Below are 18,464 nucleotides of genomic sequence, written 5' to 3' on the forward strand. Positions count from 1 at the left end.
GGCATTTTAATGTAATATGCTTATGATATATCTGATATTTTAAATTAGTTCATTTTTCAAAAATTGATCTTCAGATGATACATAATAGATATTAATATTCTCTAATACAACATCCCAAATGATGGAAATTCCTTTGTGTGTGGGTATAACTACACACACACACACACACACACACACGCGCGCGCGCACACGCACACACACGCACACATGCATGTTTTACTTTCTCAGTTTAATTACATCGACTCTAGAACATCAGTAAAATAGCTTAATGCTTTAGAGAAGGTTAATTTAGTATTTTAAAAACATAATAAAAAATCAACATTAGGAATACATGAGTTGGCATCTTGGAAAATGAAAGCAGAATTCTAAGGTGGCCTTGGTAAAACACATTTGGAATACTAGCTAGTAAGAAGGCAAAATCTGAAGGCTGAAGCCAGCTTGGGCAACTTAGCATGACCCTTCCTCAAAAATAAAACAAATCAGTTATTCAGGAGATGGAGACAAGAGGATCATCACAGTTCAAGGCCAGTCAGGCAAAAGTTAGAACACACTATCTAAAAAAAAATCCCAAACCAAAAAAGTGCTTTTCTACTAGCAAGTGCAGGAGACCTGAATTCAATCTCCAGAACCAAATTAGAAGGAAAACAAAGAGGAGGGGAGTGGAGGGGAGGAAAGGGAAAGGGAGAGGAGAGAGGAGAGAGGGGAGAGAGGACAGGAGGGAGGAGGAGGGGAGAGGAGAGGGGGGAGGGGGAGGAGCTGTAGAGAAGGAGGAGGAAGAGGAGCAGGAGGAAGAGGAGAAGAAGGAGGAGGAGGAGGAAGAGGAGGAGAAGGAGAAGAGAAAAGAGGGCTAGGGAAAAAGAGAAAAGGACTGGGGTTGGGGATAAAGCTAAGAGGTAGGTAAATAAGCCTACCATATGAGATCCCCCATACTGTGAATGAATGAATGACTGAAAAAACTGATAGATGAAAAACACAGTGAGGTGGCAGTTGGAAGGATCAAAGTTCTGAGCCATTAGACTTCTGAAGAGATAATTTTTTTACAGTGTTATGATCTATTTATTTAAACCAGCCTATAGCTTTATTCATTAACTTGGATTAAGACACATTTTAAAAAATCTAATATTAACTCCTTGTGTCTACCATCATGAGATACTGACATTACTTTTAGTTTCTGATCAGAGAAAGGACATTTTGAAATGGGCAATCTGATTCTACTAGTTTATAAAGGAAAAGATTACATCTTAAAAACAAAGTCCAAGAACAAAATTTTTCAGTACTAATCTCTAGTGTACCCCAGCAAAATATTCACAGATATTAAGAAACTGCTAACTCAGGTGGGATAAATATTAAATGTAGTACTTTAAAATATTATATATAGCTGGGTGCTGGTGGCTCACACCTGTAATCCTAGCTACTCAGGAGGCTGAGATCTGAAGATCACGGTTCAAAGCCAGACTGGGCAGGAAAGTCCGTGAAACTCTTATCTCCAATAAACCACCAGAAAACCGGAAGTGGCGCTGTAGCTCAAGTGGTAGAGCGCTAGCCTTGTGCTGAAGAGCTAAGGGACAGCTCTCAAGCCCAGAGTTCAAGCCCATGACCAACAAAATAATAATAATAATAAATATTATACATAACAGGGTGACTAACTTGAGATTCATTTTTTTTCAGTTATGAAAGTTCATGTCTAATACTAACACAGAAAAATCTACTCATGCTATTATGAGAAATATAGAAGTATGTAGGTACATGCTTAAGCAGCAACTCCAGAAAGCTCCCTAATAGGCCTAGCAAGATTCCTATTGCTACACCTTATTTTTCCCTCACTCCAAAAAGATAACCAGCAATTCACGTCCATAAGGCCTATGCATTTACCACTTCTGCAAACTGCTTCTGCTTCATAAAAGATCTTGCTTTTCTTAAAATGTTCAGTTGTTCAGACTCTGAGAGTAACCTACAAAAGAAAAAAGTACATAGGTTTACGGAGTATACTCATTTCAATTATATCTTTCTTGTGTTTTATTTATTTATTTATTTTTGGGTCCGGTCATGAGGCCTGAACTCTGGGCCTGGGCGCTGTCCCTCAGCTCTTCAGCTCAAGGCTAGCGCTCTACCACTTGAGCCACGGCGCCACTTCCAGCTTTTTTCTTTTTGCTTATGTGGTGCTGAGGAATCGAACCCAGGGCCTCATGCATGCAAGGCAAGCGCTCTATCACTGAGCCACCTTCCCAGCCCCTTGTGTTTTATTCTTATTTGGAAAAAAATTTAAGTGAAAAATGAAGGAAAACTAAAGTGAAAGAAATATAACTGAAGCTAATTGTACTGTTGCTGGCTATCCAACTCTTCTTGACCCAAATTTCCTTTCATTTTAAAATTTTAATTTTTTTTCTTTTTTTGGCAGTTGTGGGGCTTGAACTCTGAGCCTGGGCACTGTCCCTCAGCTCTTCACCTCAAGATGAATGCTCTACCACTTGAGCCACAGCACCACTTCTAGTTTTCTGGTGGTTAATTGGAGATAAGAGTCTCACAGTCATTCCTACCCCAGCTGGCTTTGAACTGTGATCCTCATATGTCAGCCTCCTGGGTAGTTAGGATTACAGACATGAACCACCGGCACCCAGCTCCTTTATTTTTTATAAGTATACGGTGATATGATGAGGGGTTTGTGTTAATTCTATAAATGCATACAGTGTACTTTGAACAAGTTCATTCCCTCTATTATATTTTATTAAATGAACCCTTTTTCAAACAGTGGCTCATGCTTGTAATATTGGTTACTGAGGAGGCTGAGATCTGAGGACCTGGGGACTGTAGTTCAACACCAGCCTGAGATAAAGTCTGTCAGATTCTTTTTTTCTAATTAATCACCAAAAAGGCAGAAGTGGAGCTGTGACTCAAGTGGTAGAACACTAGCTTTGAGCAAAAGAGCTCAGAGACAGTGTCTAGATCCGTAATTCAAGCCCTAAGACTGACACACACACAAAATTACATAACACTATATACAAACATAATATATGTACATATATGAATATATATTCTCATTTTATATACACACACACATATATAGATATAGATATATAGATATATATATTCAAACAAACACACACAGAATATAGAGTTCTAGTTCTAGTCTAAAACATAAGTTCCAGCCCAGTTAACATAATGCAGTTAGGTCCTATTTGCTCACAACTAAAATCCTAGCTACTTAGGACAGGAAGATCATGGTAGAAAAGTTCATGAGTCACTGGCTGGGCACAGTGCCATGTGCCTGTCATCCCAAGTTACATGAGATTCTGAGATTGGGAGGATCCTTGGTCAGCTTGAAAACGGAAGTCCACAAGACTCCATCTTCACAGAAAGGAAGCTAGACATAGCAGTGCATATGTGATCCCAGTGAGTATGAGAAGCCTAAAAATAGGCAGATCACAGTTCAAGTATGTGCTGGAGCAGCAAAGCAAGACTATTGTAAAAACAACCAGTGAAAAAAAGTCCTGGCTCAATATCATATCAGTCTAGCAAGTGTAAGGTCCTAAATTCAAACCCTAGAATCATCAAATGAACTTGAGTGGTTAACACAAGAATTTTTGTAATAATCTATTTTGTTCAGAATATGTAAACTATTTCAAAATTAAAAAGGTAATAAGTAGGATATACACATACATGCATATATACACATATATACATATATACAACATAGTATGTACAGTGAAATAATAAACTGTACTTCTATCTCCAGAGTAAAAGACTGTAAGACTACATCAATGGAGAAAAAACTTTTTATGATTGTCTGTGTAATTTTTAATGTGTACATGCATCATCTTTATTAATAGTTTAATAATCCATTTTTTTAAATACAGTAAGGCATTAAAGCTTAACCATACTTCTAGCTATGACCAAGAAATCTGGAGATATCAATATGGCCACCAGGAACAAGAAAGCCTGGGAAAATAAAATTAAAAATCAATTCAAAGCACCAAGATAATCAAGAATTGAAGAGCTAAGATCCTAGAGAAAAGGAAACCAATGAGAAGCAGTAAAACTTTCTACAAATTTAATTCTTAGGACATCTGACATTATTGACACAGGACAAAAGAATTTGGAGCTATTATGGCAGCCAGAGAATAGAGAATCTAATGGGGCCTTTGGCAATCTTAGAAAAATAAAATTACAGTTTATAGCTGCCAATGTAGTCAACACTTGAGGATCTTAAAAGAAAAAAAAAAATTTTAACGTACACTTTTGCTCTGGGTTAAAGAAAAAAAAAATTACCTAGCTGGGCGCCAATAGCTTATGCCTGTAATCCTAGTGACTCAGAAGGCTAAGAGCTAAAGATCATGGTTCAAAGCTAGCCAGAGTAGGGAAGTCCATGTGACTCCAATTAACCACCAGAAAACCAGAAGTGGAGCTGTGGCTCAATGTGGTAGAGCACTGCCCTTGAGCAAAAGAAAAACGAGTTCAAGGATAGTCCCTAGGCCCTCAGTTCAAGCCCATAACCACCATCATCAGCAACAACAAAATTCTACTTAACTTCATTAATAGTGTAGATTATTTTCACTTTAGCCAATTTTCCTTTATAATACTCAAAATCTATTAACAGATTTTTACCACACTGTCCTCTTAATGCAGCTGTTTAAGTACTTCTTGCTTCTCAAATGATAAAAGAAAATGGTGACAAGGAGTTTTAAGAAGATTCATAATAGTGGCAAGATCAATTAAAGGGTTGAAAATTTCCCTTCAAGCAAGACTAAAAAAATCACATTATTTAATATAGCAAAGAGGAGGAGGCTTCAGGAAGGAAAATATTTCTCAGATGTTAATAAGGAAGACCTTGTAATCAGCTATTCTTATTTTTGAAAAAAGTCATTTATGATTTACTTGTTACAAGAATTTTTTTTCCAGAGATTAGGATTTTATTTAAAGAAAAGAGTTAAGGCATTGACATTTAAGAGTTTAGACAACAATAAACACTGCATCCGATTTTTCTATCTCTTTCTTATTTTGTGGTACTGAGAACTGAACTCCAGAGCTTGTGTTTTTAGATCATTGCATTATCCCTTGAGCAACACGTTTAGTCCCCCTCTATCTCTATATTTCTATTTCTCATGAAATTATACAAGCTTTAGGTACAATACTGCATAAGGTCTTTGGAATATTTGAATCATTAATTAGCTCTCATGCTCTTATAAAGAATAAGGCAGTAATGAACGCACAATTCTAACAAACATGAAAGACTAATAGAAAAAAGTTGAAATCTTAATGGTTGAAATGATAAAAATATATTGCTTGATGAAGAGATACTATTATTGATGACAGAAAACAAACTATGTCTAGAGAAAAAAACAAAGCACATTACAAAGTGAATGGCTGAAAAGCCTACCATAATACATTAATGTGGATGTTCAAAGAGTATTATCCTTTATTTCATAAACCAAATAGAGTTGCTAAAAACAGGGCGAATATAAAAGTAAGGAAACTGGTGGCTATTTAGAATCTGGTACCACACAATACATCAAATTCCATTTTACTTTCTGATGTAAGACATAAGAATTTGATAGCAAGTTAGTATAACAAGGAATATGACACTGTGGACAATGTCAGTACTTTGATTTTAGATATTAGAGAGGGTTTGGTATAGTAAATACCTAAACAATTTTAATGGAATGTTTAGTTCCTATGTTAGGACAATTAGTTGAAACAGCAAAATTTCAAATAAGAAAGATTAGTTCATAGTAGAAAACCTGGAAAGACATGGAAAAAGGAAATCTACTGTTTTCTTGTATCATAAAATAAATCATATATTTGTGTCTACAAAAATGGGAAAAAACAAGAGTCAAGAAATAATTGTCTTTTTTAAATTCTAGTTTTATGAGTCAATCATGAATCAAAACACATGGAACATCATAGAGAGATTTAATTTTTACTTATTTATTTATTTATTTAGGTCATGGGCATTGAAGGGCCTGGTGCTGTCCCTGAGCTCAAGGTTAGTACTCTACCACTTTGAGCCACAGCACCACTTCCAGTTTTCTGGTGGTTAATTGGAGATAAGAGTCTCATGGATTTTCCTGCCTGGGTTGGCTCAGAACCATGATCCTCAGATATCAGCCTCAGTAGCTAGGATCACAGGCGTGAGACAGCAAAGCTAGCAAGATTTAAATATTTTTTTAAAAAATGCATTTACACAGGGCTCAGGGTATAACCTAATGACAGAGTACTTGCTTAACATGCATGAAACAAAGTAACTCTTTCCACAAAGTAATGGTATAAAACTTGTTGGCTTGCATCATTAAAAATTTCTTCACAGTGAAAATTTATTATGTTTATATTATTTTGAACTGCTGCTAAGATTAGGCTTTGAGAAAAATGAATGACTAACACACAGCAACATCAATGGGGGTAGGTTAAATATTCTAAAATCAAGCATTCCACAATGCTGACTTTATGTACTATATTACTGACATACATAAAACCTATGCTTGCTTAACAAAATACCAAATTTCACTACATTAACCCAAAGAAAAAGTCTGATAGTAGCTATTTTCAAACAATAAAAGTATGAAATAATATAGCATCTGAGATAGAAAGAATGAGGAGTGAGCATCAGATCAGGAGAAAGAATATCTGGAGTCAAGTCTCAGCTCTGCATGTGACTGAAGACTGGAAAGTCTCAATTTTATTACTCATAAAAGGAGAGAACATCATTTCATTCAATTCACTGGTTACTGACTATGCCTTAAAAATCACTATTTTGAAGGAACTACAAATTCTTAACCTGTCTAGAAAGACAAGACTCTCTTTTGCTCTTTCTATATGTCTTCAAATGCCAGATATAATTTGCCTTAGCACCTTTTCAAATACAATTTTGTTCTCATTTTTTTTAGTCTTGTGTCCCATTAAAAAAAAAAAAAAACTATGTTCAAACTGACAAAGTAAAACCCATTTATTTTTTATTTTGTTTATTTTTGTTATAAACTTTTCTTTTATAGTATATATTCCAGAAAGCTATAAACAGAAATGCTTCTCTTAAAATAATTTTCCATTAAGACATGATTTTTTAAATAATTGATAAATACAAAAAAAGTAAAATATAAAAGTTACTTAAGCACAAATTATCTTTTTCTTTCACACACGTTTTTAATGTAGGTTTAATACTAAATAGGTATGTAACTTCACAACTTGCATTTTATTTATGACTATCTTATAAACATGCTGACATAATATCTGTAAACAGGATGTTTAAGGATTACTCTATAGTCTAGTTAACAGACATGATTTCCACCCTTTCGATTAGAAACTATCCTGTGATGAGTATCTAGGGGCTGAGACTTTTTCACATTTGTTTCCTGAAGATAGCTATTACACAATGGTATTGAGGCAAGGCAATAAGGGACAGATAGGGAGACCATGGGAAAGTGAAAGAAGCCCTGGTGAAAGCAAAGCCTTTGATGACCCTGGAGCAAAGGACAGGCACCTCACCTCTCCCCTTGGGGCAAGAGGACAGTGACCTGACCGGATGCCAGGACAACTGACCTCAGGAGCACTACATCGGGCTACCAATTTCTGGTCCCAATTTGCTGGCACCATGAAGTCTACAATCTCCTTCTCCTCCCACTCCTCTCCCTCTTCTTCCTCCTTGCCTGGGAAGCAGGTGGACTGGACCTCATACAGCATAAGGCTTTCCTCCCAGCAAGGAGTCCTGGCTGGAGCTTGTAGCAATTCACCAGTAGTTAAGAGGCTTTCCTTAATCTCCCTGGCTCCTTATTCTCACTTTGAAGAAAATGAAGTTTGCCTCTGTTTCCATTTTGTCTGCCTCATAATTTTTTTCTTTTAGTTTTTTTAAATTGGTTTTTATAGTAGTGATGTACAGAGGGGATACAGTTACATAAGTCAGTTAATGAGTATATTTCTTTTGGTGGAGAAAACAAAGAACCCAAGATTCTTGGATGGCATCAGTCAAAGATCATAAACACTTTTTAAGGTTCTTCACTGTGTGGAATTTAATCTCCAGAAGAAAGATTAAACAAATTGTGGGAATATTCACTTAGCCACATTATCATAGAAAAAAAATTGGGGAGTTAATTCTAAAATGGAAATAATGCTTCAACTTGAATTAATTTTTCCTCGATGACTAAAAAGGTTATGATTTATATTTACTCCACTATAGTTTTGCAAGCTTTTGCCTTAAAATGAATGTTTTAATAAACTGTAGAATTAAAATATTTACCTATTTTAAATTAGATAAACTTGCCTTTCTTTTTTTTTTTAAACTTGCCTTTCTTAAAGAAGTATAAATGTTATAATCTGGATTCTTTAATTCAATTATAGTATAATGACTCCCATTCTTAAAATTCCACTACTGTGGAATAATTATAATACTTTTTTTAATCTCCATAAATAAAAAATGATTAATAAATTCCATCCTTATGTAATTATATAACAGAATAATGGACTTGTTAGGCTTATAAATGCTCATTCATAAGATTCTTTTTTTTAAAAAGTAATTTTATTGTGAAGGTGGAATTTTTTTGGTTTTTGTGGTTTTTTGTTTTTGTTTTTTTAGGATGCTAAGGATTGAACCTAGGCCCTCATAAATGCAAGACAAGCATTCTACCACTGAACTATGCCCTAGACACTAGTACGGTATTAATTTGTCTTGAAATCAGTGTTTTCATCTAATCATACTTAATTCTCAAATGTAAGAGCAAGGAGTAGAACACAGTACTAGAGAGCTTGTCTAGATTGTACTTCTAGAAACAGACACCTGATCCCTCCTACAAACTACTACTTATGATATCACAATAAGAAAATGTACCATTTCTGAATTTCAAAATTTGACTAGGTAAAAAATAACTTCATTCTTTTAGAATTTGATTTTGGGTTCTTTTTTAAAAATTCTTTTAGAATTTTGATTACAATTGGATTCTTTTTCAGTATTTGTTTTTTTTCTTCAACTTCTATTTTAGGAGACATCTGTTGATGTGTGGCCAACTGAAGGCTTCCCAAGCATCCATCTTTGGAGATTGTGGGATAAGCTTGTGGTTTAAAAAAAAAAAAGTATAAGAAAAAAATATAAAAGGCTTGAGGCCAGCCAGGAGAAATGACAAAGAAACTTCAAAGTAATTAGGTCACTGAGCGAGAAACATAATTAGGAACACTGGGCCTCAGTGGGTATTTACATCTAAACAAGGAACTTTGGAACATATAGGGTTCATAGGAAATTACCAGAGAAGAGAAGGACAAGTCAGGAACTACTGCACAGACAGTCCTAAAGAACATAGTTCTGACTGAGGTGAGCAGACTGCTCTACCATCCTCCCCCTGATCTCGTCTATGGCCTCACCATAGAATCACAGCAATGGACTAAAACCTCTCAAATCCTGTCCAAGTAAACCTTCCCTCTTTTTCTGACTTACGTATTTTGTTAAGAGTGCAGTCAAGGATCCCAATGTATATCCTACAAAATTAAGAAGAATGAGGGAAGTAGTGGGTGGGGGAGGAATGAGTGAGAATGTTGAAAGGGGTGACATGATTAAGATACATTGTATTCATAAACTGCTTTGTTAATTGGCAACTCTTCTGTACAATTAACCTACAGATATAATAAAAAGGGAAAAAAGAAATGGAAATACAACTAATATACAGCTACAGTCAAGCTATGATACATTAATACAGGATTAGAGTGTCACAATTCCAATGACTAGTGTTCTTAAAAGGAGAACAGCATAGAAATAGACACACAAGAACAAAAGTCAGATGTTGATAAAGATTGAAATGATACATCCACAAGGCAAATGTAAAAAGACCAGGTAGCCAGCCACCAGAAGTCATGCAGAGACAAGGAAAAATAGTTCCCTAGAGAATTTGTTTTTTTGTTTTTGTGTTTTTTTTGGTCAGTTGTGGGGCTTGAACTCTGGGCCTGAGCACTGTCTCTCAGCTCTTCAGCTCAAGGCGAGTGCTCTACCTCTTGAGCTATAGCACCACTTCCCCCTAAAGAATTTGAAGGGAACATGGTCCTGATGCCATCTTTATTTTGAACTCTAGCTACCAGCACTGTGAAAAAATAATTTTTTGTTATGTTAAGCCTCCCAGGTTGCAGCAGTGTGTTACAGCAGCTGGAGAAAACAAATACACCTTCCATATCATCTGGCAAAATTCAGATGCTAAAAAAAATGTTTTCCCATTGTTTAGTTTTCCTCTAAATTTATGCACCTCTGAAATACAGTGTGTGCGGGTTTTTTTCCTCTATCATTTTTAAGGTACTATCTCATGCACACATAGCTTTTTTGCTTCTCTTGGTCGTATAGCTCCACCTGCTGGTCACTCCTTGGCATACCACCAGAGTCCACAGGACTTTTAAGTTTCTTTTTTGAGCAATTTTAAATATTTCTCAAAAGGAATACTGCAAGATTTTTATTCTTCCTTGAGATTTTAAAATATCAAAGAGAAAAGTTACTTATTTTAAAAAAATAGGATAAAATGTGATATGCAGTTTCCAAAATGAACCCACTGGACCTTTTTACAAATTAAAGATATATGTAGGATTTTAACAATCTTACTTTTCTGTATTTTAAAACATTTGCTAAACTGGGTGCTGGTGGCTCACACTTGTGATCCTATCTACTCAGGAGGCTGAGATCTGAGGATTAAGATTTGAAGGCAACACAAGCAAGAAAGAATGCAAGACTTTCATCTCCAATTAATCACTTATAGGTCAAGTAGAACTGGCTTGTGCCAGCCTTAAGCAGATAAAATTGAGGGGAAAACTGACAGTGCCCACACTCTGAGGTTAAGCCCCAGTACTGGAACAAAAAATTGCTATTGAATAACCTTAGAAATTATTTTATTATTCACTAATTATTCATAATACTCTAGAAAATATTTAAAGGCATAATAAAAGGATGGTTTAAAAAATCTATTAAGCTGGGCGCCAGTGGCTCATGCCTGTAATCCTAGCTACTCAGGAGGCTGAGATCTGAGGATCGCAGTTCAAAGCCAGCCCGGGCAGGAAAGTCCATGAGACTCTTATCTCCAATAAACCACTAGAAAACCGGAAGTAGCGCTGTGGCTCAAGTGGTAGAGCGCTCACCTTGAGCTCACCATATCCCAAAGCAAATTCTCCCAAACTTAAGAGCATTTAAGTAAACAATATATTCCTATGAACAACAGTGAAATACTCACTTTCTACATCCCCCCTAGAGTCTCCTACATGTTTGGTAGTTTCCAGCATCTTCATGCTAATAGCTTCAAAATCTGTGCAACACATTCATATCTCATGAAATGCAAGCCCCATTTCTAATGAATTAATATATCAAACAAAAGTTGAGCTAGTAACGTTCACCCTTGTTTCTCAAATTAGCTCATTTCTTATAAACCATAATGGTACCAGGATCTTCCTAATCAAGCAAGCCAAGAGCCATGGAGTCATACTGTCTACTGCCCCCATACTTTCCCCATCAGTCAGGTAAGCCCTGATGAAGCCATCTCCTCAATATTTCTCAGATTATCTTTCTACCTCTCTATCCCTTCTTCTAACCATTCAAGGGTATCTTGCCTATGATCCATTAGTTAATCTAATCAATAGAAATTCAATTCGAGTTTACACTAATGTACATGAAACAAAGTAATCTATCTTATCAGTACCAAAAGCTTCAAAAATTCATTACTTCAAGTTAATTTTAAAAATGTAAGAGACTTACTTAAATGGTGTAAACAAAAATGGTAAAGTAGCTTCTTTTTTCTGAGTCATCTTCACCTGGGAACCAAGCATGAAACTATTTTATTATAAATGAGAAAAAAATTAATACATTTCATTTTGAAATATAAACAGTCATTAAAATGGCTCTTCAGGAATGATTAACTACTTTGAAAATAAATGAAGTTTTACATTAATATATTGTTTCATAAATACTTAAGAAAAAAATCTCAATAAGCTGACACTTAAGCAAAATAATCTTGCAAAATAACATATATAGCTATCAATTAAAACAGTATTCTCCTTAATTCTTAAAGAAAAGGCAAAGATTTAGTCAGAGTCATCTCTTGATGTTCTTCATGTATCCAACAATGTACATGAAATGACAAGAGATATGGCAAGCTCTAACAATACTGTCGATGGGGCAATAAAGATTTGACTTAGCATCTTTAAAACATCCTTGATAATCATAATTAGAATCCTGTACTCTTGGTACTGAGTCAGTTTATACTACAAAACATGAAACTAGGTAAAAAAGCAAAACTGGGAGAAAATTACACAAAATAACTTATTAAAACATAAAACCAAAAGCTAGGTGCCAGTGGCTCATACCTGTAATCATAGCTACTTGGGAGGGTAAGATTGGTAGGATCATGGTTCAAGTCTAGCATGGGTAGAAAAATTCTAGAAACTACTTCTCAATAGAGAGCCGGATACAGATTTGAGTCTGAAAGCCTATCCAGGAGGAAAGGCTAAAATAGGCAGATCATAGCCTTAGTGTATGTGTATGCATGGATGTACACATCAAGAAGCAAGACCCAATGTCTAAAATAACTAGCACAAAAAAGAGCTGGAGGCATTACTCACTGCCTGACAAATACAAAGCCTTGAGTTCAAAACTATCATCATTATCAAATATTTTCACTTAACATATTCAATTTCAAAATTACAGTGTTGTACATGTGTCTTTTTAAAAATTACCTTGAACTGTTCTAGAATCTGTAGTGCATTGGTAAGCATGCTTTCTGCCTTGAAGAGATCAGTGTTGTTAAGATAGTCTACAGGAAGGGTTCCCTGAAAATAAAGAACAATGGCCTTGTATTAATAATGCTCAGGCTATTCTAATAAAACAACAGACTTACCCAAAGGCAAAGATGATGTCTCAACAAATGAATTATTAGACTAAATGAAAAAAATCTTCTGAACATTTTAACTCAGAGATGATCTATAATTTTTCTCACAAAGTTGTTGTAATAAAGTAAATAAAACAAATGTAATGAAATTTAAACCTAACATTGATTGAGGTTGTTCCTATGGCTTGGATCTTAAGTGTCCCCTAAAGGGTCATGTGTTAAAGGCTTGTGCCCTACTCACTGCTATTGGGATGTGATGGACATTTTTAGAGGTAGAGTCTAGTGGGAGTAACCCTTAGAGGAGGAGTCTGGAGCAAGAGAGTATCTTCAAATGAGACTGTGGGACCTCAGTCTTTTTCTTTTTCTCATTCACTTTCTTGTGTGGTTTGGCTCTGCCAGATACTCGCACCATATTGTGCCAGAATGGACTGAGAGCCCTACTACTGTGAACCAGAGCAAACCTTTCCTCTTTTTAAGTTGATTTTCTGGGGGGATTTATCAATGTGTTGAAAAGTGCTCTAAGTATTATTACTACATCTTGCCCAACTCAGCCCAGGCCCATTCCTAATAACATAACTGATGCCTATTAAGAAACAAGACGCACTGTCTATAGCATGGTTGAGTTGTAATCAGGGTCCCTATTTTTCCCCGGAGAAGGATAGGCAAGTACTTTAGGCCAGAACATCTGGAATTTGATTCTTGAGAGTCAAGGAATAGAAACTAAAGCAGTTATAATGCTACTATAGTCTCACAGTGGTGCCCAGAACATACTGGTCCTGTCACAGGACTATGGTGATTTGTGAGTGCTCTTGATTCATGGATTTTCATCCCCAAGCCTAGTTTTTGATCACCTATGATGCAACAAACCATCAATACTGTTTCAATAATTTCTCTTTCAAAAAGATTGTCTCTATAATCAAAAAGGTACTTAAAACATTTTTATTACTTATAATTGGAATACAAAGATAAAAAACATATATTTAAAAATTTAAAAAATCAAGGAAATGATACTGGGCTTGTTAGAGATTATAAGATATTCATATATGAGGTATAACAAACCTAAAATAAATATATAAGAACATAGTTTTAAATGTAGTTAAAGATTATAAAGAAACATAAAAGCAAATTTGACTGTATAATTTTTATATTGAGTATTGATAATAAATTTTATTCCTCACCACTGAATTAAGAGGAAAGGGAACTCCAATAAGGGAAGCCATCAATGGTGCAATATCAGCCTACAAATAGAAAAAGTTTAATTCTAATAATGTATAGGTATCAACAAAGAAATCGATATGACAGAACTCACAGAAACTTGACAAGCATGCAAATTTCAATTTGTATAACAATTTTTCAGTATTATTTGGAGGAAGTCTTATCTTAATTTCACTTGACTTTAAAAATATTTTCCATATGAGGCTAGTGGCTCACACTGAAATCCTAGATCCTACTTAGTAGGTAAAGATTAGGATGATCATGGTTGAAGCCAGCCCAGGTGAACAGTTCTTTTTTGTTGTTGTTGTTGGTCATGGGGCCTGAACTCTGGGCCTGGGCGCTGTCCCTCAGCTCTTCAGCTCAAGGCTAGCACTCTATCACTTGAGACATAACAGCACCACTTCCAGCTTTTTTGCTTATATGGTGTTGAGGAATCAAACCCAGAGCCTCATGCATGCAAGGCAAGCACTCTACTACTGAGCCACCTTCCCAACTCAAGTGAAAAGTTCTTAAGACCCCCCATCTCAACCAATAGCTTGTCATGGTCATATGCATCTGTCATCTAAAATACTCAAGGGGCTGAAATTGGGAGGGCTGTAGTTCAGGACCAACCTGGACAAAGAAACAGATGATCCCTCAACTGAATAAAAAAAGGATGGGCATGGTGGCTTATACATATCATTCTAGGCACAATGGGAAGTATAACTAGAAGGATCAAGGTCCAGGTATGTTTCTGGGTAAAAGTGAGACCCTATTTCAAAACTAGTAAGAAGACTAAAACAGACTGGAAGCATGGCTCACATGGTAGAGTGCCAAACAAAAGGCCCTGAGTCCAAATCCTAGTACAAAAAAAAATTGGGCACAAAGAGATTGGTTAGGCTAAAACATTTGTACTTACTCTTATTGATAACTGACATATATCTAGTGTTCTGTCATGATTATTATTACTACATTTTTGTCTAAACTTCTTATAAATTGCATTTGAACATAATTAAATTGAAATGGTCACCTGATTGACATCCCGTCTCTTCCAATTCTCCAATCTCCATTCTAAAAGACAGAAAACACATCAGTTACAAAATCCCAGTATCTAGAGTATATATACATTAGGAAAAAAATGTGTAAGAAATAGCATTTGTGAAAAAAAATGTTCGACTATTTACTGTAGATGTGTTGCTGACTACATTGCTCACTATGCCCTACCATCTTTATCAGGATCTAGGAACAAAATACAATGATACATCTACTTTTTTTCCTAATGGATATATACTCTAGATACTGGGAATTTGTAACTGATGTGTTTTCTGTTTGGGCTAGAAAACTAATCAAATTTACAATTGTCCTTACACTCTAGGATTTTTTTATTCGTTAATCATTATCAAGGAAACCTCATACTCATAATTGAATTAATAAACAAGATTCAAAAATTAGTTTAGTAGATACTTAGAAAGGTATAAATAAAAATTAATAGTGGAATGCTGGTATATGTTTAACAATTGGTTCTACAAAAAGAGAAAAAGCACTGGGAACTGATGGCTCACACCTGTATTCTTTTTTTATTTTTATTTTTTAATTTTATTGTCAAGGTGATGTACAGAGTGGTTACAGTTGTACACATAAGGTAATGAGTACATTTCTTGATGGACATTGTAACCCCTTCCTCTTTTTTCTTCCACTTTGCCTCCCCCCCACAAGTTGTAAAGTTCATTTCTGACATTGATGAGTTCAGCTGTTGCATTGGTTTACCCTTTGTCTGAATTCCCAACTACTCAGGGGGCTGGAATCCAAGGATCACAGTTTGAAGCCAGGCTGGGCAAGAAAGTCTGGGCAGGAGGGCTGGGAAGTTGGCTCAGTTGTAGAGCGCTTGCCTTGCATGCCTGAGGCCCTGGGTTCGATTCCTCAGCACCACATAAGCAAAAAGAAAAAAGCCAGAAGTGGTGCTGTGGCTCAAGTGGTAGGGCACTAGCCTTGAGCTGAAGAGCTGAAGGACAGCACCCAGGCCCAGAGTTCAGCCCCCACAACCGGACCCAAAAAAAAAAAAAAAAAAAGCTTAGGGTCAGTGCCCAGGCCATGAGTTCAAGCCCCAATTAATCTAAAATCTTATTTCATCTTAATGTGTGATTTCTGAAAGCAATAAATACAAATGGACATACCTTTCAAGAATTCATCATTAAATTGCTGAGCTGATACTTTCTGTGGATACTTGATTCCAGCTCCCCAAGTGACTAATGGAGTTAAAGTCTCTGAAGGATGACCAGCTCCATGGGAACCTATAAATAAGATACCAAGAGTAGTCATATAAGAAGTAATAACTAACTTAGGGATACAGCTCAGTGGTACAGCACCTGCCTAGCATACCAAGACCCTGGGTTCGATGCCCAGCACCATAAAAAATTAACATATGGCTAAAGATTTGATCTATACACAGCTAAGTCTACACAACAAATCCCAAATACAACTTTTTAAAATAATGTTTGAAAAATTATCCCATTAAACAAATTCAGAACATCAATAATAGACAAAAGAAAGAAAAGGAAGGAAGGAAGGAAGGAAGGAAGGAAAGAAGGAAGGACCCAAAATGCCTTCTTAGTTACTCTAGGTAAACAAAGAAAAATCAAAATAACAAATGATAAAGGAGACAACTAAAGACACTAAAGACAAAATAGGGAGAATTCTTTTTGAAATAACCTTTCCTCGGTTCAGAGAAAATAGTCTCTGAAGAGGACAGCAAAGTATATGGACTCTTTTCTTCCAAGTCACTCTAGCTGGTATGGCTAAAGAAGCCCTTTATAAAATGCAACCCAGCCCACTAGAATTCTATCTTGTGATGTGGGGACCCAAATCTCATTTCTACATTAAATTGTTCTCTGAGTACAAACTACATTTGCACTGAGAAGCTCACAGGAGGCATGATTCATCCACATAGATTTCAGCTGTCTTAAGTCTTAATAATACTGTCTCAACCTCACACCCCCTTGCCATAATGTATAGTGAGTTCTGGGTAGATAAAAAACAGGGGCTTTTAATTTTCTTCTACTTTTCATTTGCAAATGACAATAGATTTTTGTACAATTATAAGAAAATTATTTTTTACATAAGATCAAAGTTTTGTTTTCGTTTTTTATTAGTGTGGGGAATGATCTCAGAGCCTGGATGCTCTCTGAGCTCTTTTTGCTCAAGGCCAGTGCTCTACTGCTTTGAGCCACAGCACCATTTCCAGTTTTGGAGTGGTTAATTGGAGATAAGAGTCTAATGGGGACTTTTCTGTCCAGGATGGCTCTGAACCTCGATCTTCAGATCTCAGCCTCCAGAGTAGCTAGGATTACAGGCTGAACCACCAGCACCCAAAATATCAGTGGTTTTTTTTTAAAACAACAACAACAACACAACATTTTAAGCTTGTAATTACTACTTGCTAGACACTTTGCACATAGCACGACATCTCATCACCTCAAACTTCATTTCTCAATACTTTCATTGAAAAGTAGATATCACTTAAAGGCAGACTAACCCCAGGCTGTCATTCCATGGTCAGAGGTAAAGATAAATGCTGTTTTTCCATCATTTCCATAAAAATGTTTAAACATAGACACAATTTCTTTCACTCCATCATCAACTTTTTTAATATTATCCTTATATTCTCTGTTTATAAAAAAACAGAAGAGCAAATTAAATTAACTTAGAGAAATCAAATTTATTTAAGGTGTACTCATTACATTCAAAGTCAGGAACAAAGAAATGCTTTTAGATTTAATTTTTAGTATTTTAAAGTCAGACTTTTTAGATTATTGAAAATACTTTTACAATGACTAAGGAATCTGAAATAGATTTCAGAGGTGGCTTAATAGGAGAGTATTGATTCGAAAGTCTATTTCAATTAACTCTTTTTTAAGTCTTAAGTGAGATTTAAAAAAAGATTTTCAAGTTCATGTCTATCATAACAAAATATACTGGGTCTGATCACTTAGCACAAGTATCATTGAAATAATGACACTTCTTCATCCTATAAAATGTCTGTGATATAAAATACAATTGTATATTTTGAATAAATTATACTAGGTTTTCCATACGGTTGAATAATGACTGCATGATATGCACATATTCCATCATTTAAATTGTGCAACATGTTAAACAAGGAGAATATGAAGTATTCACTACTAGCAGTTAACCAGTATACTTTATAGAAAACTAATATAAAACAGATTCCACATAAAAAAATAAAAGCATGATCTGGTTTCTTCTTCTTTCTTATGGTCTGAAAACTGAGGATAATATTTGTTCTTCATATTTAATGAATGTTAGGAAATGCAGATTATAAAATTTTTATATTTCTCTTCTCAACAAAATTTTGGCCAATCGACTTCAACAATTCATCCAAAAAATCATACACCACGATCAAACAGGATTCATTTCAGGGATGCAAAGCTG

At 35.4% G+C, this 18,464-nt stretch overlaps 1 protein-coding gene across 3 annotated transcripts in view; it reads right to left on the reverse strand.

Annotated features, from left to right (window-relative positions):
- Window positions 1-18,464, reverse strand: part of Pign (phosphatidylinositol glycan anchor biosynthesis, class N) — an 84,934-nt gene that overhangs the window by 46,612 nt on the left and 19,858 nt on the right. For all 3 annotated transcript variants that reach the window (XR_001175166.1, XM_013018869.1, XM_013018870.1), the window contains 7 exons: window positions 17,548-17,678; window positions 16,190-16,306; window positions 15,046-15,086; window positions 14,000-14,059; window positions 12,670-12,762; window positions 11,693-11,748; window positions 1,873-1,951 (listed from right to left, as the gene is read on the reverse strand). Coding sequence is in view for 2 of the 3 variants with exons in the window: in XM_013018869.1 (XP_012874323.1) it covers window positions 1,873-1,951; window positions 11,693-11,748; window positions 12,670-12,762; window positions 14,000-14,059; window positions 15,046-15,086; window positions 16,190-16,306; window positions 17,548-17,678 (577 nt within the window). In the remaining variant the exon portion in view is untranslated. The remainder of the gene's footprint in view (window positions 1-1,872; window positions 1,952-11,692; window positions 11,749-12,669; window positions 12,763-13,999; window positions 14,060-15,045; window positions 15,087-16,189; window positions 16,307-17,547; window positions 17,679-18,464) is intronic.

Source organism: Dipodomys ordii, unplaced genomic scaffold, assembly GCF_000151885.1.
Source record: "Dipodomys ordii isolate 6190 unplaced genomic scaffold, Dord_2.0 Scaffold43, whole genome shotgun sequence".
NCBI classification, from domain to species: domain Eukaryota; kingdom Metazoa; phylum Chordata; class Mammalia; order Rodentia; family Heteromyidae; genus Dipodomys; species Dipodomys ordii.